Raw genomic sequence first — 27,438 nt, forward strand, 5'->3', positions numbered from 1 at the left:
AGAATTCCATGGACATAGGAGCCTAGTAGGCTACAGTCCATGGGGTCACAGAGTCGGACACGACTGAGTGAGTGACTAACACTTTCTTATAACAAAATTACAGAGAAAGAGAACAGGTTAGTGGTTGTCAGGTGTTAGAGCTGGTTGGAGGAGGCATGACTCCAAAGGGGTAGCATGAGATCTTCCTGATGATGATGATGAAAGCTCTGTATCTTGACTGTAGAGTTGCTAATACAAAAAGTGATAAAATGGCACAGAGTTATTCATACCACTGTACCAATGTCAATACCCCAGTTTTGATATTGGATTACAGTAACATAAAAGGAAAAAGTTGGGAAAAACTAGATTTAGGTTGCATAAGACCTCTCTCCACTATTTTCGCAACTTATTGGAAAACTATTGATATCATTATTCTAAAATGAAAAGTTAAAAAAAAAAAATCACACACTTACATACACAAGGAAATAAAATGAAACGGTCAATTTTATTCAAATTCTCCAAAATTTATACTAAATACGTTGTTTCTAAAAGGTTTCACCTTTATATAATGGTTTTATTATTTCACCTTTCTTTTAAAGGTTTTTCTATTTTTCTTTACAGTTCTTCAATAGAAGCCAGAGTCCTGAGCTGCCCAGTTAGGAGCCTAAAATACACAAAGAGAAATCAACAGGGTGAAAAGAAATAATTTCTGAAAAGCCAACTTTGAGAAAAAGTGACACTAGCATTTTTTTAGCCATACTTCTGCCAATCTATTCTTTACAACTTTAACAACTTCTGCAATTACTAAATGTGAGCCGTTTCAGAATACAACAAAATACCATCATATAGTTTCTGACCAATTATAATGTATAACAATGACAATATCACCAATATTATAACCCAAATCAATACAACTTGACCCTTAAGCATACAGAAATAACAACATGATAGTTATTTTTCAGGCTCAGTTAATTCTACACTTGGATGGAATAGGCAAGGACAATAATTTTTAAAACTGAAGGACTATGCTAAGGACACAAATCTGTTACAAAACTTCAATCAGATGAGATCCTTGAATGCAGCTCGACTGTTTCCTAAAAACATTCTACCCTCCAGCTATAAGTAATCATAATGCCTGAAAAGTATTAGAGGTATTTTGGAATCCCAAAATTTCAAGGCTATTCAAATTCCTTTAATATCTAATATGCAGGATTTCTACCAAAAGTGGAAATCTATTTTTCTGACACTTAAATATGAATATTAGATGAAGTCAAATTTTATAAAATCAACACTAACAAATAATAAGATTAACATTTTTGCAGAAGTAGTTCTTTAGATTTAAAATGAACACAAATCTCAAGCACTTGAAATAGAGATAACACGTGTAACTTATCATCTGCCAGTATCAAAATGATGTGTTGAAAACACTAAGGAAATGAGATAATGAAGGCACACAGGAAGGGTAAAAGAAAAAAAAAAAAACTCAATTGTAATAAAACTAGGAACACATAATTTAATTTTTTTTGTTTCCTAACTAATGCATAAAACATCTAAGAAAAATCTTTTCAGTTGAGTGATTTCTTAAATAAAATTACCCCCAAATACAAAATTAGATACAACCAAAATTAATTTGTTCTCAAATGATGCCCATGTAACATTATATTACATTATTTATTGCCAAATTCGAGACAACAGAAGATGTGTGGTTCTTACCTCTGACCTACTATTCTGATTAAGTTTCTTCTCAATATTCATGGCCAACATCTGGCTTCTAAATGAAAGGCTTTTGGTCTTTTCAATCACTTGCTGATAGGGTGAGACTGCATTGTTACCCATAACCACATGACCCTAAAAGGCGACAGAGAAAAACTGGTCCTATAACAAATGGCAACCCACTCCAGTACTCTTGCCTGGAAAATCTCATGGACAGAGCAGCCTGGTAGGCTGCAGTCCATGGGGTCGCTAGGAGTCGGACACAACTGAGCGACTTCACTTTCATGCATTGGAGAAGGAAATGGCAACGCACTCCAGTGTTCTTGCCTGGAGAATCCTAGGGATGGGGCAGCCTGGTGGGCTGCCGTCTATGGGGTCACACAGAATCGGACACAACTTAGGAGCAGCAGAAGTAAGTATGACATTACAACCTACATGTATGTTGCAAGTATTTTTATGCACAGAACAGATGACAATATTCATCCAACAACAACAAAAAATAGACTGCTGTTGCCTTCAAAAAAACTATTATACATTAAAACAGGGCTTCCCAGGTGGCCCAGTGGTAAAGAATCTGCCTGCCAAGACAGTAGACATGGGTTTGATCCCTGGGTTGGGAAGATCCCCTGGAGAAGGGAATGGCAGCCCACTCTAGTATTCTTGCCTGGGAAATCCCATGGTCAGAGGAGCCTGGCGAGCTACAGTCCATGGGGTTGCAAAAGAGTTGGACAGGACTTAGCAACTGTATACATTAAAACAAAAATTCTAGAATAAATGTCCTAATGAAAACTTCCCCCCAAAGTATAAAATAATCAGCAACTGATATCTAGTACATAGCACAGATAACACTCACTAATTTAGAATCAATCTTGGCATCCAGCCTTGCATTTCTAATCAAATTCACAATCCACCTTTCAGCTTCTTCTGGAGTCATATTCAGTTTATCTGCCAACATGCTAATGAAAAAGAAAAAAGAAATAAAATGACATTAACTGAGTTGAAAACTTAGCTTTATACACAGTTTTGACCTATATTCTATATGGAAACTTCTAAGTACTTATGGGTCATCTTCTCTTAAATATTATGACTCTTAAAACCGCACTGTTTATGTTTGAGCTATTTTCTTGAGTTGTTCACTATCTAGCTCATTTCACCTAACAGATTTAAGGTTCTTGAAGGGAGGGCCCCATATCCTGTATTTACACAAATCCTTCTAGCTTCCATAAAAGTATCTTACTTAGTAGTGCTCCACTACTAATGATCTACGGGAGAAAAATGTTGTACGATGTATAATGATTACAGACATTAAACCTATTACAAGGAGCATCAGTAACTAAGAATAATAAAACACAGCACATAACTAAAATTCAGGGGTGCTGAATTTCATTTTCTTCTGCACTGTCTAAGGACACTCCCTTGAACTGTACACTATAGATACCTAAATGGCTACTGAGTTTAAGGGAAAAGAGACATACATACATACAGAGAAAACGTGAACGGAGGAGAGGGGGAAGGAGAGAGATGACAGATACCAAGACTCTGATTTAAAGTCTTTGATGTCATCAGCCAATTTGCATTTTCTAAGTAATGATCAGAGGCCCCTTGAAAAAGACGCCACTGCAGGGCTTTATATATCAGGATTAACACAAACACAAGCCTTCATAGCATGTAAGTCAGTCAGTCAAATGATGAAAGAATATCTATGTATGCATGTATAATGTTTAAAAGGACGGTATACATATATGCATATACAGGTGTTTAGACACAAATATTAACTCTCCTCTTTCACTTGTCTTCAATGAAGATATTATACACTTGCCAGGTCTTCTAATATTATCACTACTTTAATGAAAAAACTAGAATATCAAAATTCCTAATCTGACAGCACTCCCAATTTTAAAGTATAAATTTTTAATACACTGGAAATTATATAGCTATGTAATTGCAGAGGTCTTAACCCAAAAGTAATCAATCAAGTTAATAAAAATACCTTTATGGGAATAATATAATCTGTGCTATCTGTATTTCATGTTTACTGACAAAGAGAAGAATTTCATTCCAAATGTAAAAAGTTAGGCTATCATTAAAGTTACTGCTAAATCAATGAAAACAATCATTTAAAATTTACCCCTAAAATAAGCTTGAAGTTAAAAAACATCATGATGATGAGTATGAGCCAACTCAACCATAAAACTCCCTGGATTTACATGTCAAGTTCTGTTTTCTTTTTATGATCAATTTTGCCTTAAGTACACATTCTCAGCAAACGAAAAACAATTAGTCTATGACTACTACTTCAATTTCATGATCAGGTTTCATTTTATTCTCTTTATCATTGTTCTCTAAGCAAACCCTATTTTATTTATGTTACTAAAAATAGGGAAGTGTATCATTTTACTGACACAACCAGGCATTTTTTTGACTAGGAAAAATTCCTGTAGCTGGTGTTTCCTATGGCTTCTCAATAAACTCCGTATTTTTCCTACTGGTACTTGACTTATTTTAGAAATGTGTACATTTCATTTTTTTCTGCATGGCTAAAGTAAGCAATTGCCTAATACATATAGCTGAAGCTGCTATTCTAAAGGTAAAGCACATATTTTCCAAAACATTATTTTGTCAACTCCTGTAACAATTTCTCTTTTGTATGTCTCCTCCATTCCCCCGAAATGTAACTCTTTAAAGTGAAGCCAAGACCATTTTACTCTGAAAAGCACAAATGAAAAAATCTGTACTAAATATATTTAAACTCCAATCTTCAAGATCTCCATATACTGCTTTTAAAACACAGATATGTTATTCCTAGTAGCTACTAACTCGGGATAGTCAGTTTTTAAAAGATTTTTAAAACTATAAATAAAAGCTCTTTATGGAGGCTGTTTACATAGTTAAAGTTATAATGAAACATTCAGGATTACTTTATTGGATATTATAAAGTGACTAAGAACTCAAGCAGAGTAACCAAGGCCTTGTAGTTGCATAATGTCTGCTGTGCTTAGTCACTCAGTTGTGTCTGATTCTTTGCGACTCCATGGACTGCAGCCTGCCAGGAGTGGGTAGCCATTCCCTTCAAGATCTTCCTGACCCAGGGACCAAACCCAGGTCTCCTGCACAGCAGGCAGATTCTTTACCATCTGAGCCACTGAGAAGTCCTATCAATTATCTCTTTAACCACTGACTCTAGTCAAAGTTTCCTACCAAACTACTTTCATTTTGAAAGACTCTCCTCTCCACCAACCAGACTAAACCTCACTGTTCATTAACTATGACATATTTTTAACCACTTCAGGGCCTTTGCAAATGCTGTGCCTTTTGTTTCAAAGGCTAATACACCTTTCTCTTCACTTAGCGATGTGTTACATGGGTATCAGAGAAAACAGTACCCTCACTGGCCTTCCAAGACACCTCTCCCAACCATTATACATCTGTTTGATGTTTTCACGATTCCCTGTTTTTTTGCAGAGCATTCAGTCTCTGGCAGCTTAGATGGTAAAGAATCCACATGCAACGCAGGAGACCTGGGTTTGATCCCTGGGTCAGGAAGATTCCTTGGAGAAGGGAATGGCTACCCACTTCAGTATTCTTGCCTGAAGAATCCCATGGTCAGAGGAGCCATGGGGTTGCAAAGAGTTAGACACAACTGAGCGGCTAACACTTTTCCTTTCATAAAGCTCTAGTTGTGTAACTGAGTATCTGCTTTCATGATAGACTGTCCATGTAACCCAAGAGCATGCACCACAGCGTCCCTGTTCACGTCTATACATATCCAGCAATTAGCACAATGCCCAGCAGAGAGGAGGCAATTAATAAAAACTTACTGTCTGATTCCTACCCTAGTTACTACCCCAGCGCAGGCTTTGTGACTGTTTCATAATATTCTAACGAATCTGCCTCTTGAGTCGCACCTTATTATTTTACATAGTTGCCAGCTTAGTCCTAAAGCCCAACTACGAGCTTATTCCTAAATTCCTTTCAAAAATATGAGCTCTTCTACCAAAACAATAAAATTCAAACTTCCAAGTTTCATAGTTCTCTACAATTGAACTTTTCAGCCTTCTTCCTCATGAATACCACAGCCCATCCAAACCAAACCAATTCTTTTTCTTTCCTGTCACTTATTCAACACAATATGAATTGTGTTAGATGCTTGTGACAACATACAGTCTGTCTTCCACTTTTATAAAAGTTTAAAGGTGGGGTTGGGGAGTAGGGGACAAGCACCTAATCCTCCAAATATATAAACTATTTTAAGTGTAAAAAGGAAAAAAGAGGAAGGAGCTATGTGAGTGTAAAAGGGTTTAACCAGTTCTAGTCTGGAGGTCTGGGGATAGTTTATGTATGGAAATATTTAATGTCAAGGTATAGAACAAAAGAAAGACAATTTTATTCTGTATAACTCTACTTAGAATTTTCTATTCCTCTTCTTTCTTTACATACATATTCTAAGTCCTGTACTCCATCATGGCTGGAGCAATCTGACAACATGCATCAAGACCCACAAATGTTTGCCTTCTCTGACTCATAATCCCACTTTGAAGATTTACTGTTTTGCAATGTGCTTATTGATCCTTTACTTATTAAATCAAGTCAAAGAAAAATCTGAAATAAGGTCTGAGAAGTATTAGTAAATTATTGATACCTTCTCAGGTTATCTAGGCTACCAAACACTTTAAGAATAAGAGAATGTGGCAATAATCCACTTTAAGTAACAGGAAAATATACACAATAAAAGAAATTAAATAACAGAGTGAAGTTCTCTAAGTCCACAATTCTCTTACATTTTGCTGATTTTATGAAAAAAAAAAAGGAAAGATTTAAAAATAAAAAATAAGTATCTTATTAAAGCTTAAAGGAACAAAAATTTGCCTTTAGCTATCCTACACCATGCTTATTTTGTGTTATTTAAAATAATTCAGTTTATCAATTAAAAGACAAAATATATCAAAAGGCAGAATTTCTGGACAAAAAATTCTAATTCAATCTAAGTTTCAAACTCAAAAATAACTTCCAGATTATTCAGATAACATTAAAATCTCAACCTTGTCTGCAGGCACCTTAAAGAAGACATTTAGGTTTAAAAACTTATATTTAAGATATGACACGATTTAAAATTCTGAGAAGAGAATAGAGGCAAAACATTTCCTGACATAAACCATACTGTTTTCTTAGGTAAGTTTCCCAAGGCAATAAAAATTAATGGAATGTAATCAAACACAAGCTTTTGCATAGTAAAAGAAACTAAACAAAAAGCCAACCACCTGACTATGAGAAAATACTCGCATATGATGTGACTGACAAAGACTTAATTTCTAAAATATACAAACATCTCACATAACTAAATAACAACAAAAAAACCTAATTGAAAAAGTGGGCAGAAAACCTAAACAGACATTTCTCCAAACACATACAGATAGCTAATAATTGCTAATTATTAGAGAAATGCAAGTCAAAATTACAATGACCACCAATCAGAATGGCCATTATTAAAAGTCTACAAACAAATAATGGAGATGGTGTGGAGAAAAGGAACCCTCCTACACTGTTGATGGGAATGCAAATTGGTGCAACCACTATAGAAAACAGTATGGAAGTTGCTTAAAAAACTAGAGTTGCCATATGACCCAGCAATCCCACTCCTGGACATACAGCCAGACAAAACCATAATTCAAAAAGATACATGCACCTCTATGTTCACAGCAGCACTGTTCACAACAGCCAAGACATGGAAGCAACCTAAATGTCCAATGACAGATGAATGGATCAAGATGTATATATACACAACAGAATACTACCTGGACATAAAGAAGACTGTGAAATAATGCCATCTGCTAAAACATGGATGGACCTAGAGATATACTAAGTGAATTAAGTCAGAAAGAGAAACACAAACACCATATGATATAATTTATATGTGGAATCGAAACTATGACACAAATGAACTTATCTATGAAACAGATTCAAAGACATAGAGAACAGACTTGTGGGTGCCAAAGAGGAGGAGGGCTGGGGGAGGGATGGATTGGGAATATGGGATTAGCAGATGCAAACCATCAAACAGAGAATGGCTAACCAACAAGGTCCTACAAAAAAAACAGCACAGGGAACTATATTCAATATCCCATAATAACCCATAAAGGAAAGGAATATGAAAAGGAATATATATATATATATATATATATATATATATTTGTTGAACTTGTTACAATTTTATATATATATAAATGAATCACTTTGCTGTACAGAAATTAACACATTATAAATCAACTATACTTCAATAAAATAATACTGGAGTGGGTTGCCATTCCCTTCTCCAGGGGATCTTACCCACCCAGGAATTGAACCCAGGTCTCCTGCATTGGAGATGGATTCTTTACTGACTGAGCTATCAGGGAAGCCCATATGTAAACGAATCACTTTGCTGTCCAGCAGAAATTAAAACATTATAAATCAATTATACTTCAATAAAATAAAGATACATTAAATATTTTGTGTCAATCCCTTATTCACGCCTTTTAGTTGAAAAGCTCTCCTGCTCAAGTGACACAAGATACTGAATGGTTTTTTTTTTTTCCATGTGGATCATTTTTTAAAGTCTCCAATTTGTTACAATATTGCTTCCTTTTTTGTGTTTTGGTTTTTTGGCCCCAAGGGATGTGGGATTTTAGCTCCCCAACTAGGGATCAAACCTGCACTCCCTGCACTGGAAGGTGAAGTTTTAACCACTGGACTGCCAGGGAAGTCCTTGAATATGTTAAGTAAGTAACACATAAAACCCCAAATGCATGCTTAGTCATTCAGTCATGTCCGACTCTTCACAACCCCATGGACTGTAGCCCACCAGTCTCCTCTGTCCATGGAATTCTCCAGGCAAGAATACTGGAGTGGGTTGCCATGCCCTCCTCCAGGAGACTTTCTCAACACAGGGATCAAACCCAGGTCTCCCACATTGCTGGTGAATTCTTTACCATCTAAGCCACCAGGGAAGCCCAAAGCCCCAAACAGCCTTTCCTAAATCTTGAGAAAAAAGAACAAAGCTGGAGGCTTCACATTCCTTGATTTCAAACTATATCATGAAGCTATAGTAATTAAAACAGTATGCTACTGGCATAAAAATAGACACATAGATCAATGGAACAGAATAGAGAGCTCGAACTGAAGCATATATGGTAAATTAATTTATGACAAAGGATGTAAGAATATACAATGGAAAAAGAACACTCTCTTTCCAACAAATGGTGCTGGGAAAACTGGACAATTACATGCAAACAAATGAAAGTGGACCAGTCCTCACCCCATATACAAAAATTAACTCAAAACGAATTAAAGACTTGAACATTAAGACCTGGAACTATAAAACTCCTTTAAAAACACACACACAAGCAGTAAGTTCTTGACATATATTGTTGTGAGGATTTTTTACATCTGATACCAAATAAATTCAAACACAAAGGTAACAAAAGCAAAAATAAACATCAAACTAAAAAGCCCCTGCACAGCAAAGTAGACCATCAACAAGATGAAAAGGCAACCTACCAAGTGGTAGAAAATACTGCAAACCACATATATAAGGGGGTTACTATCCAAAATATAGAAAGAACACATATAACTCAGTATCAAAATAAAAAAAAAAACCCAAACAATTTGATTTAAAAATGGGCAGAGGACCTGAAAAAATATTTTTCCAAAGACATACAGAAGGCTAAGAGGTACATGAAAACATGCTCGACATCACTAATCATCAGAGAAACACAAATCAAAACAATGAGATATAATCTCACACCTGTTAGAATGGTTATCATTAAAAAGGTAAGAAATAAGTATTAGCAAGAATCTGGAGAAAGGGAAACTCGATGCATTGCTAGTAGTCAAGTAAATTGGTACAATCACTATGGAAGACACTAAGTGGATTCTTCAAACAATTAAAAATAGAACTACTGTATGACCCAGCTATTCCACTTAAATTTATCTGAAGGAAATGAAAATTCTAACTTGAAAAGATATACGTAAACCCATGTTCACTGCGGCATTACTTATAATACCCAAGCAACCTAAGCGGCCATAAATGGATGAATGAATAAAGAAAATGTGATTACACACACACACAGACATAAAGAAGAAACTGTTAAAGAAATAATTCTACTTCAAGAAAAATTCCCAGACCTGGAAGCCATGAACTTCTAAATTTAAAGAGTCCAATATGAAGAACCGATCTCCTTAAAAGGAAATAAAACCAGTCAATCCTAAAGGAAGTCAACCTGAATATTCACTGGAAGGACTGACACTGAAGCTCCAACACTTTGTCCACCTGATGCCAAGAGCCAACTCATTAGAAAAGACCCTGATGTTGGGAAAGATTGAAGGCAAAAGGTAAAGAGGGTGGCAGAGGATAAGATGGTTAGATAGCACCACTGACTCAATGGACATGAACTTGAGCAAACTCTAGGAGATAGTGGAAGACAGGGAAGTCTGGCATGCTACAGTCCATAGGGTTGCAAAGAGTCGGACACAACTTAGTGACTAACAACAACAATAAATTTGAAAAATTAAAACAGACCTATACAAAGGCACATCACTGTAAAATTTCAGACAATGGGCACCAAAAAAACCTCCCCCCACCCCGTTGCTAGAGTGCAAGACAAAACACCTGTATAAAAGATGCTGCTGCTGCTAAGTCGCTTCAGTCGTGTCCAACTCTGTGCGACCCCATAGACGGCAGCCCACCAGGCTCTCCCATCCCTGGGATTCTCCAGCCAAGAACACTGGAGTGGGTTGCCATTGCCTTCTCCGGTATAAAAGAGGAGGAATTAAAAAAAGTCCCAAGGAGGCCCTCTGAAAAAAAAAAAAAGTCTTCTGACTTCTACAACAAAATTCTGGTGTAGTTTTCAAATGAGAGTACCATGCCTAGCAATACCACTACTCAAGTATGAAAGTATAAATACAGAATTTCAGATGTGAAAAAAATTTACCTTCAAAGTACCCTACCTCATAAAGCCACTGAAGAATATGCTTTGCCAAGTAAGATAATAAAGGAAAGGATAATATTATGTCCAAGTCCAGATTTTTTGAGGAAGATAAAACTGATAAAATAATCAAATTTGAAAAGAGATTTATAAACTGGCAAAGAGTCTGAAGCGGAATTGATGAAAAAGTCATTAAGGAAAACAACAAAGCAAATGGCGGGAAAGTGGCAATTATCAATTTCAGAGAAAACAAACACTGAATACTAGATAAACATACTACAAATCTACCTTATTTAAAACAAGGTGCTAAATTAACTCAGCACTTATTTGATGTTAAGTTCAGACACTAACACACAATTTATAAAAGATTAAAGAGTCGGAAAAAAGTCCCATAAACAAATAATAATTTCAAATACAATATGGATGGCATTTCAAATAAGTGGGAGAAAACAGCTTTTCAATAAATCATGTTGGCTATTTTGGAGACAGGGAGAGGAGCTACTTTCTATTTCCAAATAAATCCTTGATGGATTCAAACAGAAGAAATAAAGCCACAGAGGTCCTAGAAGAAAATAGGTAAATAGCATATAAAACCTATTATGAGAAAGAACTTTTAAATAAAATACAAAGTCAGTACCATAAAGGAAAAGCTTAGTAATAACTTTGACTAAATAAATATGTAAATCATTCCTTTGGCATGTGTGTGCATGCTCAGACACGTCCAACTCTTTGTGACCCCATGGACTAGCCCAGTAGGCTCCTCTGTCTGTGGAATTTTTCAAGCAAGAATATTGGGAGTAGGTTGCTATTTCCTACTTCAGAGGATCTTCCTGACCCAGAGATCTTCCTGACCCTGTGTCTCCTGCATTGGCAAGCAGATTCTTGACTACTTTGCCACCTGGGAAGCCTTCATTCCTTTGGGGCAGAAGGAAAAAACAGAATCCTAAGTGCTATTTTAAGGCATTGAAAAAATAATTATTTTATCCTCTATTCAATTTCATTAGTAAAACATATTTATAACTCTTAGCACAAAATCACCATACTTTTCTTCTTTCTGGGAAGGCATTAAGACCAGTCGTCCCACCTAAGAACATTCTCTAAATCCAGAGAACCAATTAGGCTTTCATCAACTCTAGGCTGACTGTCTATCAGCTTTTCAATGACTAATCTTTTCGACGGTCTCCTTTTTCTGAAGGCTTCCATAGCCCTTACCCTAATGTATCTTAACAAATAAAGATTTGGGGTCCAGAATTTCAGAAGCTTATCAATTACCTGTTTAATAACCTGGCTTTCCAAATTTTAGCTGATAAGCACAATTTATTTAAAAAAATACTGACTTAAGCCTTTGAGCTATAGAAATCTCTGGCCTGTTTTCCACTGAAGACTGTGGCTATTTTATATATCCAAAGAGCTCCAGTCTTTGATAAGGATATCCTATGACAATTAATTAAAAAATCCTATGACAATTAATTAAAAAGTAAGTGTTAAGTGTAAACTGTATTTAACTGTAAGATTAGGAGGAAATAGGAGAAATAAAACAGGAGAAAACTGAGAAATGAAATGCTCTGTATGACAAATGAAAATTCTCACTGAATTTTCCAACATCTCATTAGTCAAAAATGACACTATATTACTTGATAATTAACACAGAAATACAATGATAATGGCTGTTAAAAATAATCTCCATCTGGAAACACATTTTTTATCTCTAATATCAAAGTATAACTAAGTATAAATTGCTACATGGTAATAAAACCTTTAAGAAAAATATTAAGATCTAAAATGTTAAGGATAAAATAAGCAAAGTGGAATGACGTCATAACTTAAATGCAAGAGCAGTTGGCAAATACATACTTTTGTGAAAAGCCAAAACTAACCCCCATAGGGAAATTATATTAATGTATGCTCCAACATGTTTATCATACACATTCAAAATATTACTTCCATACTTTGTTTTTATCTACAACTAAAAACTGGTCCAAGAGTTATTCTAGAACAGCTTTTAAATTTCAGACACACCATATCTGATAAACTATTCGGCTACACTAAATTAAATCCTACCACAGTAATCTTTTTTGACAGATGTTGCATACTTTATGGTAAACAGATTTGTAACTTATCCTATAAATCTATAGGGCTGTGTATAAACTGATAAAAACATTCTTAATATGCATTTTTATAAAGATAAGACTATCACATGTGCCATTTAGTGAAGAATCCTATCAACAGAAAATGTTCCAAATCACAAATGGAAAGGGTTATTTAATAAACAACCACAGGCTTTATAACGCTGAATAGCATTTGATGTGTGTCCACTAGGGGAAAGAAAGAAAGACAGAGACAAATCCTTACCCTAGCCCTAAAAAAGATCAAATATCAAATAACTAAATTAATTAGAAGCAGAGATAGGCCAGCGTAAACTAGTAAATGGAGTGATTTGTCATAATTAGTATATGATGGAAAAGAGTCCACTTAAAGATATTTTAGAGAGCTATCAGGGTTCAGTGAAACTTCAATCCAAATTACTTCTCTGACTTTTCTGTATACAAATTATGTCCATGTTATTCTAATTACTCTGTATTTTTCTTCAAAATGCCTATCCTAATTATAATCTTATCTTTGTTTAATATCTCTTTCTTCCTCTGGATTTTAAGCTCTGAGGCTGTGTTCTCCACTTTCTATCCAGTGCCTGGCACTCATTCACATCCATATTTTCTTCTTTCAAAAACTGTCATAGTTAAACTGCTCTTAATTAATTATATCATAATCTATATCATATGCATTTATCCTCTTCAGAAGAGGACTACCTTGAACACTACTTTTTAAAAAGCTTTGCACATCCTTTAAATGACAAAATTACAGAAATAGCAAACAGATGAGTGGTTGCCAAGGTTCATAAGAGGCGAGAGGGAAGTGGGTATGGGTATAAAACAGCAATCTGCGGAATTTGTGTGGTGTCAGAAATGTTCTATATCTGAATGTATCAACATCAATAGGGTGGTAATGGTATTTTACTATGGTTCACCAAATGTTACCACTGAAGGAAACTGTAAAGGGCACAGAGGATCTCTTCATTAATTCTTACATCAGAATTATTGAGAGGAGCTCTGAAAATTACAGGAGCTGAGATCTGCCCCTTACCATCCTGAGAATGCTTTAATTTTTTAGGAGTTGGAGCTAGGAAGTTTTAAAGCAGATTCTCAAGTCTTGATCCCAGAGATTCTGATTCAGGTCTGTGGTAAAGCCAGAAAAATCCATTCTTAAGTTTAAGTTATTGGTGGTTTTTTAAGTTCTCCAGATGATTCTGATGTATAGCTAGGTTTAAAAACCTCTGAACTAGAGAACAATAATTTTTTCTATGTACTATTTGAATGTAAACAATAGCTAGCTTGGTCATTATCATGGATTCCAAGTCCCTGGTGTCTGACTGAAGATATTTACTGTATTTAGAAAACCCCAACTTAGATGCTTAACATTATTTTCAGTCATATTTCTAACCCATTAAAGCAGTTCTAAAAACATGAAGAAGCCTAGGCCTCTGGACTGAGTCTTACTGGCCCCCATATTCTCTGGTACCACCCCCCAAACCTTATAATCTGAGATATCACTGTTGCTCTAAGAACTGTTTATTCACATGAAGCTGTACTTTATGCTTGTCCTTTACCCTGTTAATTCACTGCATACTAAAAATATTAAATCACTCATTTTTCAACCCATTACCCTAGCAGGCTATAACTATGTGCCCCAAAAAATGTTGTGACTTGATACAATGGTTCTCAATCTTGGATGTGCTTTGGAATAATCACCCTAACTGGAACAGTAAAGTAGCCCTATTTAGCGGAACAGAGAAGCCCTACACAGCATAACACAGAAAATCAGATTCAGAAAGTTTGTGGTGGCTTCAGGGAATCTATATTTGTAAGATAAAAAACAAAACTCTACAGATTCTGGACAAAAATTAAACACTGACTCATGGTTTTTTCCATCTTTATCCTCTGGCTCAAATGATACACTAATGACAAATTAGCCTAAATCAGCCATTTCTAAAAATATCAATTGCTCACAATGAAAAAGAAAGAATTTATAACCAGGGTCAAGACAATGAATGTCAGAGAGCTATTAGCTCAGAATCTTGCATTAAATAAGACCTAAGCTGCTTAACGTCTCTGAGCCTTCAGTTTCTCAGCTACAAAGGGGGAGCTGCAAAACAAAGGAGTTGTACTGAATCAGTGTTTCGTTAAAACTGGGTTTCCAGATTCAGTCATATGGTTCCACGGAGTCAGGAGGAAAGCCGAACAGAAGTACAGGCAAAACAAGGTGAAAGGGCTCTTCCTCTTATCTACTTGTGCATATACATAAATATGTATACCTACCTAGATAATACTGCATTTCAAGACTAATGACTGTCAGGAATTTCCATGTATTCCTTAAGGGAACTAGACTGGGAACCAGATTTTTAAAATTATATCAGTATGTCTGCTAACTATAAGAAAGTACTAAATAAGGTCAAAGCTTCAACTCCCAAAAGAAAAGACCCATGTTCACACTGTAATTCTAACTCTGAATAACCACTTCAATGACAACCCACTAAAATAAGGCAAGCAAGAATGGATGCCTTAGTGAACACAAAAGGCACTAGAGAAAAACTTTGATGTACATACAATTCCTAAGAGGCAAACATTAACGTAGTAAGTTTTTAAACATTTAAGGAGCATTTACTGTTTGACTTCATCTGTGGTCAAGGGGCACTGCTATTTTTCAAATTCTAATACATAAAATCAGTTTCTAACAAGTTATGTAAGTTTCACAATTTTTTTCCCAACAATTTCCTCACACAACAGACAAAATTTCTACTGAAATTCTCCATAACTTTTCCATGTTTCAACATTTTAGGATGAGAATTTTATTATGATAATTCAAATGTATAATTAAATAAAATAAATTCAATTAACTGAAATAATTACCAAATGTGGTCTTTTCAATAGCATTTCCAATTTACTAATTCCTTAAGTGAACTCCTGTTGAAAACCATTCTAAAACTGGTCATTGCTCTTTTCTCCCTATGTAATGGTATAATAGTATTCTTTTAAAAGGTAACTCTCTGACAATCATAATACTGCCTTGAAGTAATTTTCAAAAATCATGCTTTCCCACACATATGGAAAATAAGAAGAATATGAAGCGACCCAGAATTCAAACAAAAGTTAGGATTTTTAATAAATCACTATGACATTTCCTTTTTCTACTATAGCACAGAGAAATAAAATAGAAATCCAATTAACTGGAATCCTAGTAAGTGTAACTTTACAAATAAATGAAAGTTTATAGGAATTTAAAAGTAGAAAGTATAAATTAAATCAGTATTCTTACTTAATGCTGATACACTGATGGATGCGACAAAATGTCTCAAATATGAAGAGGCGGGCATTTTCAATGAAATCCTCAAGACAAGCCACCAAGAAGAAATCATTCACTAGTACCTATATGAATAAAATATAAGAGGAAAAAATTATAAGTGCCGATGAGCAATTTTAAAAATTTGTCTCAAATACGTTCTTTGTTCTTTACTCATTATTCCATTCACTACAACTCTCTCATCTAATATCACAGGTTCTACTTCATAGCACTTTCTAAAACACTATATTCAAGTCTCTAACAATGCAAACAAGAAAATAAATGCTACAAGAAAAAGAGCTAAGAACTACAATGTTTCCTTGCTCCACTGATGACCTGAACAACCTTACGACAAAGTAGCTTTGTCCTGTCATTAACCTACATAAATGCTCTGTAGATAACGTATTTCCAGCTTTTTAAAGTAGATATGGCCTAAAGATATGCATACTTCTGTGATAATAAGTAGACTGGAAAGCCACAGGAGAAAAAAATTCAAAGAGTGACACCTATTTCACAGATGTATCATAATTAAAAGAGAATATTTTAATTTCAAGAACAGCAACCAAGTGCCCCACTGTCTGGCAAGGCCTAGATGCTTAGTATTACAATAAACACCAATATTTAATAATGTCACATTTGATTGCATGTACACAAGTTATTATACTACATATACACAAGTTGTTGCAAATTTTGTCCAATGTTTGAAAATCATCTCTACAGGTATACGTATGTAATTTTTTTCCCCTTAGACAAATAAGATCTTAGTTCTTCAACAAACTCTTTCCATTTCTGGGCTAGTAATTGTGTTCAAAAATGAAACCGAGAGCTAGTAACTTCCAGTTTTGGTAAATGCATTTAACAGGTAATTCTTAAGTTGCTCAAAACTTGTAAACTAACTAAGAAAAAAGACTGTAAGCCCAACTCTTTCAGATGCTCTGACAGTACCTTAGTTTCTGCCAGCTAACAGAAGATACTAGTTTAAAAATTCACTCTTAGCTTGACTGATTTATAGCAAATGTTAAAATACAATCATAGGAAAAATTTTAAATTAGGCCTGCTTATGTAACAAGCTGGAATCACAACTGTGATGTAAAACTTGATATAATCTTGCTTATACATATAAAGCATTTCACATCTTTATTCATTCAGGATAAGACATGAAATTATGTGTGAATTTATAAAGCCCTTAATGTTTTAACCAACTGTTAACAAAAGGGATAGACACATAGTAATAACATTAAAAATGTCTCTGACCCAACACATTTCTAAACAGTCTGCCATTTTAAGATTAATAAACATTTCTGACATAATTAATAAAACCCTGTTAGGTTAATTCTTATAATACCCCCAAATTAAAGAATTAATTTGTAAGCAAAAATGTATACTTACTGATTCACATTCCCTTAGCTTTTTCTGAGCCCCATCAAAGTCAAAATTAACATATAAGCATTCAACAAATTCTGTAATTGGGTCTTTATATGTGTAAGACTCCTGTAAAATTAAGCCAAAGGTTAAGCTGGATTTGATTCAACACTGTTTAGTGGTAGACTGCCCCCAATCTTCCTATTTTCTCCTCCCTTACCATTAGTTTCTAACAAATTACCAAGTATATCTTCTCAAAGCAATTGCTCATATCCTACTTCAAGGCCGCATCTTAACCTTATAATGCTTTCTAAACCAAGTTCTCTAAATGGTCATCCTAGAACCATTCCATGGAGAAGGCAATGGCACCCCACTCCACTATTCTTGCCTGTAAAATCCCATGGATGGAGAAGCATGGTAGGCTACAGTCCATGGGGTTGCTAAGAATTGGACACGACTGAGTGACTTCACTTTCACTTTTCCCTTTCATGCAATGGAGAAGGCAATGGCAACCCACTCCAGTATTCTTGCCTGGAGAATCCCAGGGACGGCGGAGCCTGGTGGGCTGCCGTCTATGGAGTCGCACAGAGTTGGGCACGACTGCAGCGACTTAGCAGCAGCAGCAGAATCTTTCCAAAAGCTTTCAAATTCCTCTACTGCCAAAAGTCTCCCTTAATCAATAAACAGTGATGAACTTCTCCAAGTAAAGTGTATTCATAGTCTGATGAATATGCCTTTTGTCTAAAACTGCCTTTTTCTATCTAAATTATTCTTAGATTAACTACTCTGGTATTATATAGGTAGTGCCCTTCAAAAAAAAAAAACTTCCAGGCTCCAGATCTCCTTTACTCTTTGCAGTAAGAGCAACACTAATACACAATGTATATTAAGTATCCAACTAGCAGAGAGCAGTATTCATTCATGCCACATCTACCATAAATATATCTTGAACTGAAAGGCAGTATATGCCCATTTGAGGCTCTTTTTATGTATACTTTCCTCCTATTTTTTAAACATTTTTACCCTACCAACAGGGGCTTCCCTGATAGCTCAATTGGTAAAGAATCTGCCTGCAATGCAGCAGACCCCGGTTCAATTCCTAGGTTGGGAAGATCCTCTGGAGAAGGGATAGGCTACCCACCCCAGTATTCTTGGGCTTCCCTTGTGGCTCAGCTGGTAAAGAATCTGCCTGCAATGTGGGAGACCTGGGTTCGATCCCTGGGTTGGGACGATCCCTTGAAGAATGGAAAGGCTATCCACTCCAGTATTCTGGCCTGGAGAATTCCATGGACTGTACAGTCCACGGGGTTGCAAAGAGTCGGACATGACTGAGCGACTTTCACTTTCACTTTTTTCACCATAAGAACTAAGAGTCCTACTTCTTCAAGAAAAAGAGGTTAAAGTTTAGGCACATTTTAAAATTCAATAAAGATTTTAGTTTTTACCTGCTGAATAACTTTGACCAGATCTTTCAGCACCTGCCGGCGTTTTCGAACATCTTTGTTTGTTATGACTGCTGTGGTCAAATAGCGGAGAATATGTGGACACATCGTTTGAATTGCATTAAGATACCTAAATAAAAATATGAAATTTACTTAATAACTTACCCAGTTTTTTTAGATCTATAATCATCTGTGATTTAACGAAAACACTTGAGCAGCCCATCAGATTGCACTGTTTCAGTAACCAAGGATTGTAAAAAATTACAAATGAGTATTATTAGGGCCATCTTGACGAAGAAAAAGTTTAAATGATAAGAATGCCAGCTGGTATTTCTCAATTTGGAGTGAGATGAGAGACTCACTTAAGAGGTAAATAATTCTATTACCACTGTTGAGTAAAAGGATTTTGAAAGGCCCTTATACAAGCCATCAGTCTGTTTCAAAAGATTTCATTTACCTGTAAGAACAAATGTGTGAAAACCTATGTGCAAAACACTCCTCATAATTAAGAGATTCAGGCACTTACACAAATTAAATTAAAACAAATTAATTTCAGGGGATGGAAGACTGGAAACTATTCTGATGATCAGCAGCTGACCACCCTTGGTGATTCGGTGTTTATCCTGTATTTCTCCTGCTCAATTTCCTTTTACAGCTCCCTAATTTTTATCCAGTAAGAACCTCTGAGCACTAGGTTGGAAATTTTTGTCAATAAAGTCCATTTCTCTTAGTTGAATCTTCAAGCTCCAAAGTACCCATCCAGCTCTATCTCCCACCACACCACTGACTGCCTCCTGCTTTCTTCACTTCTTAAAGCTCACTCCACATGAACTGCTCTCCCAAACACAGCCCTCTGAAAGCCTAAATTCTAGCCATTCTTCAAGGTCCAGCAGAGAAACCTTATCTCCCAAGTTCTCCCAGACTATAATATTAATAAATCTCTATATTTTGTCATATTGTAGATACCCCAGAAAATGTTGTTTGAACTCATCAGAGGACCCTAGAATCTGATAATAACCTAACATTTAGATAAAATCTAGTTCCACTTAGTTCTCTTTAAATTCCCTCTAAACAAGGCAAGGTATAAAAATAATGAATATTAACTCAAGAACAAAACAATTTCTAAGAAAAGATAACTAAATAAATCAGCTAAAAGCTTCATTATCTGAAAAATTAAGTCTGAGTTTCAGGCAGAAAATTTTAAATGCAATGTTTGTTGTTCAGTACAAGTGACTGCCTCAATACTCTTACCAGAGACATGGTGTATAGGAGAGTATGATTGGTTTTCTTAATCAGATTTGAAGTAGGTAGTTTTAGTAGGCATTTATGGAACTCATTCATAGATTTATCCCTACAAGATTAAAGTTTATTTTATATGATGGTAAACCCCCCTTTTTACTTATCCTTTCTCTATATTATTGCATCATGTATAATTTCACTATTTTTATTGGAAAATTATGTCCTTAAGAAATCATCTCTCTCTATGTGAGTATACAGCAGGGTTAGAAAATTATTGTGAATGGCCAGATAATGAATATTTTAGGTTTTGCAGGTCAAAAGGCAAGACTCAGAATATTAATCAGGCACCTCTATAAAAATTTAAAAAATGTCTAAAATATTTTATTATAAAAACTCAAAATATAATAGTTGACTACAAATATTTATAATCAAGCCTACTAATAAAAATAGTAAAATTCCCTTAATAGGGTAACTTTGCTTAATTGGGTTCAAATTTAGAGATCCCTATTAAAATTTATTACAAATGTTTGTTAATGCTAATCTGCAACGAGATTTTACATATTTAACCCGACAATGATTTTTTAATGTATGCAAGCACTACCAAACATTGATATCAATGATAAGACTTTAATTTAGCATATTTATCACTTGGAAGGCTTTTACAGAATTCTGTTAAGATCTTTTGATATTGCCTTTTAGCTATCATTACATTGCAAATAAATCATTTCTATTTTAGTTGCACAGTTAGATGGATTTTCATACACAGAAATTTCCTTTGTACTTACAATGAGATCTAAAACTTTCTGGAAATGTAACTTGAGCTTAAAAAATGTATCTGCTACAAATCTGTGTGGGAATGAAGGTCTCATTTCTTCTTTAAACTTTTGAAAGAACAGGAAAGGTTAAAGCACCTAGACATTACTTAGGATTCATGCTATGTTATTCATCATCAAATGCCTGTTGCAGTATAACTCTGCATATAAGTACTGTTCAGATTTGTAATTTTAGGTTGAATTAAGAAACATTAAGTCTATAGCAAAATTTAACTTCCAGAGCCATTCAGGGCTTGCTCATAGTGGTTGAGGGCAATTTTTTGTTTGGAAAATTTCCATCTTACTCTAACCTAGAAAAAGTCAAAATAAAACTTTGCCACTGCAAAGCCATTTTATCATTGTGGTACTAGGGCAAGTCAAGATATTCTATCGATCAAACAAAAATTTATGGATGGAGAACACTTAAGCCCACAACAGAAAATGAAGTTCACTGTTGACGCTAATGGTTTAATAATGCACCATGGATTCAGGAATCTTCCACAAAATACATGGAAATGTATAGTGCAATGGATAGCTACAGGCTTTCAACACCTCACAATTTCACAAGCTTTGTAAATTTGTACAATAATAAGCAATTTTCTCCCCCACACATATTTGCCACCAATATTTTTAACACAGTTTAGCAGATTCCACTTCAGGTTGTACTAAATTAGTGTTTTCTTAACTCTGAAAATATTTTCAACTGTAGTTGTTTCACAGACTATTCATAAAGGCATGTTCTTCAGACACTTCAAATCCAACAGTGATTCCTCAAACCAACAACTAGCCATATTGATAAACACCTATCAATAGAATCCAAGAAATCACTAAACATTCATATACTTTATTTTTTAATTGACTATTGATGTGCTCCCAATATCTTCAATTCTGAGGAACAGTTCTCAGTAGAAGGCTATTAAGTTTTAAACAAGTTCTTTTTTTCTGGACATATTTTTTTGGCTGCTGCAACCACACATAACTAGTAAATGGCTTTCCTTACTTGATTAACAAAAGAGCTGTTCAGAAACTTACTTTGGTTGAAGCCTCATTTTCCTTAATTTTGTGAGGAAATTCTGCTGCAATATTGTTTTAAATTTCCTAATATTCCTGAGAGTTGCTCTGTAATCAGTTGGGAATATTGTAGTGAAGGCTTCCGGCCTGGTTATCTGGATGAACACTGTATATTTTTACCATATCTACACTGTCAGTTTAATGCTTTGTTTTCCAATCGGAAACAAAATATTTCCACTGCATTGTGCCTTAAAATTTAAGCACATCTGAAATCCACTTTTCTCCTATTGTTTTGACCTGATGAGTATGCACTGGTAAAATGTTGCAGTGCAGTGATACACATGACACTTGAAAAGGCCCAGGTACTAGGGCAGCATCGCTGAGATTCAAAGAGCACTGAGCAGCAGTGAAGCAAGGAGAGTGCAACAATGTATGACCATCTCAGTCACAACATTTCTACTCTGCCACTACTGTCTGAAAGCAGACATAGATTATCTCTGTATCTCTATATCCATCTATCTCTATACATGCACAGATCATATAGATCAATGAATGTGTGTTCCAATAAAAATTTATGGACATTAAAACTGTAATTTCATAATTTCCACATCACAAAATATTATTCATTTTTTTCCCCTAACCATTTAAAATGCAAAAGTCATTCTCAGATTGCAGGCCATGAGAAAAAAGGCAATGGGCCACAAGTCTTTTTAATTTTTAGCTCATGGTCCATCGCTTTTAGCATACAGCATTACCACAGTAGACTTCCAAACATAGCAGGGAATTCCTACCTGCTAGGACAGAAGTGATCCTGTCTATGTATGGGGGTAAGTTATCTATATTGATCAGCACAAAAAGGAAGGGAGTGAGGATTAAGGGTGATTCTGGGCAAGTCATCTTAGTTTACACTCTTATAGGATCAGTAATTATATGATTTAGTTCAAATATAAAAAAAACATAGGTATCATTATTTAACTGCCTGCCAGGAACCACTGTGCTCTTCTGTTCTATTTCTCTTTTTTATCATTTATCTCCTTTCTTCTTTATCAATCAAAATTTAAAAGTCAAGTCAATTTTCATGTTCTTCTAACTTCTCCAGGTCTCACTGGTAAGTGTCATAAATTTATAGTGTTTAACACGCACAATACATCTATATTTAGTTAAATATGTTTTTAAGCTACTTCTGTTATTTGTTTGGATTATAAACTATGTAAGACAGGAGCCTATACCTTCTCTATTTTTGAAATCTAACTTAAAATTATTTTTCCTTTAAATAAGAGGTTCAGTATTTATTGTGTTCTGAAGTGCAATTTCAGGATGGTCAAATAAGAAAGTTTATTTTTTCTCTAGCACAACCCTGCTCTAATTGTATAATTTTATGGAAGTGTTCTTACAGTATTTTTTAACTATAAGTCAGAATGTTTGGTAATCAAAGGATAAGACAAAATAAACCACCAAATAAAATTCTCCTTTCAAACATGCTTATAATCTAGTTGGGGCAATAAGGCAATTGTAAGTTTTTTTTTTTTAGAAAGACATTAATTAAACTTCAAGTATAAGGTAGGCACAATATACAGGACCTTATGTAGGAAGTAAACCTGAGCTGGATCTTGAAAAACAGGCAGGCTTTGAATTGGTACAAAAAAGAAGAGAAGGGTATTTCCAGAAAGGCTAAAAAAAATTAAAAAGGCTAGACTTAGTATAACTGCAGAGGATGGATTTCTAGAGATCATCCTAAGCTAAAGCAAGTAAAATACCTGCATAAATAAGTTTTCTTGTCAGGGACAATTAGGAAGTTTCAGAAAAACAACAGCAGATGGTAAGCGAGGACAAATTCTGGACACAATCTAGTTGACTGTTAACAGTAAAACTTGAAATTTCTTAGGAAATATACTTTTTTTATTTATAAAACAAATCAAACATTCTTTTGCTAACTTAACTTTAAAATCTTTTTTTACAACTGGAGATTAACAAGAGCATTGTATTACATATGCATTCTTCCTAATAGCACCTACGTTTGGTGGCAAAGCTTCATCTCTTAATAGCCTACGAACACTGTTCCAGCTTACACTTGATACCTTATCTTATATATTATATTACATTTAAAAGTTCAACATTTTTCAAACGTGTAAATCATCTCCATTTTAGATTCAGAATAAATTATGGCTGAAATGATAATGTATATAATGTAAGAGACTCAACCGGCACTAGCATCAAAAATTTTCACTTCAAGGACAAAAGTATAAATAATCTTTGCAGTACTTTTTGTACTTTAAAAAAGCCTGAAATCACAATCTACATAAACTATCAATTTAACATATACTCAATGAACCACATTAAATTGTATTTCTGTGCTATTAGAAATTAAACACAGAAAAATAAGATATTTTGTCCATTAATACCTACTATATAACAATGACAATTGAAAAAGACACACAGACTGTAGAGACACAAATGCAAATTACACACTACTTACTAAAACCTACTCTACTTAGAGAATATGCAACCTAGGAAAATGAATGAAACAATAATCTGTCAAGCCAATGGGTGTATTCTCACATGAAAAAGTTATCATCAGGAAAAAATTAGAATATGTCATTAAGACATTAGAAACCTGTATGCAGGTCAGGAAGCAATAGTTAGAACTGGACATAGAACAACAGACTGGTTCCAAATAGGAAAAGGAGTATGTCAAGGCTGTATATTGTCACCCTTATATGCAGAGTACATCATGAGAAACGCTGGGATGAAAGAAACACAAGCTGGAATCAAGATTGCCAGGAGAAACAGCAATAACCTCAGAAAGCGAAGAAGAACTAAAGAGCCTCTTGATGAAAGTGAAAGAGGAGAGTGAAAAAGTTGGCTTAAAGCTCAACGTTCAAAAAACTAAGATCATGGCATCTGGTCCCATCACTTCATGGGAAATAGATGGGGAAACAGTGGAAACAGTGTCAGATTTTATTTTTTCGGGCTCCACAATCACTGCTGATGGTGATTGCAGCCATGAAATTAAAAGACGCTTACTCCTTGGAAGGAAGGTTATGACCAACCTAGATAGCATATTTAAAAGCAGAGACATTACTTTGTCAACAATGCTCCGTCTAGTCAAGGCTATGGTTTTTCCAGTGGTCATGTATGGATGTGAGAGTTGGACAGTGAAGAAAGCTGAGTGCCGCGGAATTGATGCTTTTGAACTGTGGTGTTGGAGAAGACTCTTAAGAGTCCCTCGGACTGCAAGGAGATCCAACCAGTCCATCCTAAAGGAGATCAGTCCTGGGTGTTCATTGGAAGGACTGATGTTGAAGCTGAAACTCCAATACTTTGGCCACCTCATGCGAAGAGTTGACTCATTGGAAAAGACCCTGATGCTGGGAAGGATTGGGGGCAGGAGGAGAAGGGGACAACAGAGGATGAGATGGTTGGATGGCATCACTGACTCGATGGACATGGGTTTGGGTAAACTCTGGGAGTTGGTGATTGACAGGGAGGCCTGACATGCTGTGATTCATGGGGTCACAAAGAGTCAGACACGACTGAGTGACTGAACTGAACTGAATGAGGAAGAAAATATGATGGTAACCTGACCCTATGGCAAGTGAAAATGATAAGCACCATATTCTGGAGAAATTTTAAAGTTGTAATACTGAGTTGTGACGATGAAAATGTTTAACATTTACTAATACATTGCTAATTTTATTATCGCTGCCTTTGTTCAGTTTTTCTGTACTTTTAATCAAGGTTTTAAAAGTTGAACAAGGATTCAAGGCTATGAACTAATTTCTGAGTGCTGCTTTGGCAGGTATCTCACAATTATCAACACTTAATCTCTTTGATTCAGGTATTTATAAAACTTTTAATAATGCCCAGTTTTACTGTATTTTTGTCCAGGAAGTACATGCTATGAAATTTCTAGTTTTTAAAAACTTACTCAGATTTTTAATGGCATAAGGTATTCTTTTTTATACATGAACCCGTGGAAATACAAATAAAAGCATTAAGCCTACTTACAGAATATAGCTTCATAATTAACTGTCTTAATTCTAAGTTATTTTCATTATATTTCTATAAACATGAACCTTTATCTTACTTTAAACAACAAATCTAGTTTTTGCATTGTTTTCCTTTATAAAAGTTTGATTTTTATCTTCAACAAAACTTTCTGCTATCTCAACTACTACCTTTATATTTCTAGTATTTATAATAAATGATTCTACTAAGGAATTAAATATAGTTTTAATTATATAAAAGCCATAAGGTTGTCAGGAATGAATCCATAATATTTCCCCTTGATTTATATTATAGAATTTTTACAGTGGGTTTGAATATTTTTTACTTTTCTTGTTTACTTTCTTAACTTAAAGATGTGTTTTTAAAATCAGCTCAATAATATTCCTCTCTGGATACATATGTAACTACAAAAACTATAGGAGAGTGAGTCTACCCGTAAGTAGTAGCGTAGAAAGCCAATTCCTAGGGATCCCTATGACTGAGTACAAGAAAACCTGTCCTTATAACCCACCTGCTAGGTATCAAGATTAGAGCCGGCTACTACAGTATCCAATGTCTGAATCAGATTTGCTCATTTAGGGAAGGTTCATACTCCCACTCATGACTTTAGAGATATTAATAAATTCATAAGACAATCTTACAGGTTTATTATTCAGAAGGGAGGCAAAACACTACATGACAATTTTGTTTTTAATCTCTTCATTTGAATGCATGTCTGATTAACCTCCATAAATACTGAGAAATATATCCTTAATTCTTGGATCTGAAATTCTCATAAAACATCTTTTTTCATAAGATGCATGGACAGTTTAAAATTAAAGATAGGTAGTACTCATCAATTTAGTAAGAGAAAACTACCATATCAGGAAGACTTGAGAACTTGATAAAAAATATTAAAATCAAAAATATTTAAATCAACACTGGGGATCAGGAAAGAAAGAAGATGGGAGCAAAGTGAGAGGTAGTGATCTGAAACAGAATCAAAAAAGAGAAGTATAGAAAAAAGCAAATCTTAGAAAAGCCCACTCAAATATTTAGGGTGACATACACACCAAAACATGTTCATGACTTGGATCCTGGGTAGACTTAGTGATAAAAATATTGTGGAAACAGGTATGTTAATCTGATGGTGCTATTAAACATTCTAGTCACATAAATTAATATTCTATCCTGATTCCAAGTGTTCATAAAGAAATCTTCTGTACTCCATAGCTTCCTATATAAATATTAAATCTATAGGGTCAGAACAATCTGGTCAGTGTTTCATGTTCTTAGTCCTCTTAGCATTTCTCATAGCAAATGATGGCATGTTGGTTTTATACATCAGTTTTTTTGAGGTTGATTCAGCTTTTTTCTTTGCAAATAAACCCCTAAAATAGTACCAAATAAAGTTGTGGGCTTCCTAAACCAAAAGCCAGAAAAAAATATAACATCCTTGTAGGATCTTACTTTAGTACACAGTGCCTTTCCTTTTTTAACCTTTTCTAAGAGCTTACTTAATGCAACAAATGTACTATA

At 34.8% G+C, this 27,438-nt stretch overlaps 1 protein-coding gene across 2 annotated transcripts in view; it reads right to left on the reverse strand.

Moving 5' to 3' along the window:
• Positions 1-465: 465 nt before the first annotated feature.
• Positions 466-27,438, reverse strand: part of EIF3E (eukaryotic translation initiation factor 3 subunit E) — a 48,060-nt gene continuing 21,087 nt past the window's right edge. Inside the window, exons 8-14 of one of the 2 annotated variants that reach the window (XM_081503054.1) lie at positions 18,854-18,980; positions 17,436-17,537; positions 16,023-16,132; positions 2,546-2,648; positions 1,693-1,827; positions 1,368-1,406; positions 466-643 (exon numbers count right to left, since the gene is read on the reverse strand). In XM_081503054.1, the coding sequence (XP_081359180.1) occupies positions 605-643; positions 1,368-1,406; positions 1,693-1,827; positions 2,546-2,648; positions 16,023-16,132; positions 17,436-17,537; positions 18,854-18,980 (655 nt within the window). In that variant the 3' untranslated portion in view covers positions 466-604. The remainder of the gene's footprint in view (positions 644-1,367; positions 1,407-1,692; positions 1,828-2,545; positions 2,649-16,022; positions 16,133-17,435; positions 17,538-18,853; positions 18,981-27,438) is intronic. The other variant, XM_081503055.1, reaches the window with a different exon arrangement.

This window comes from Giraffa tippelskirchi, chromosome 6, assembly GCF_054371585.1.
Source record: "Giraffa tippelskirchi isolate mGirTip1 chromosome 6, T2T-mGirTip1v1.2.pri, whole genome shotgun sequence".
Taxonomy (NCBI): Eukaryota; Metazoa; Chordata; class Mammalia; order Artiodactyla; family Giraffidae; genus Giraffa; species Giraffa tippelskirchi.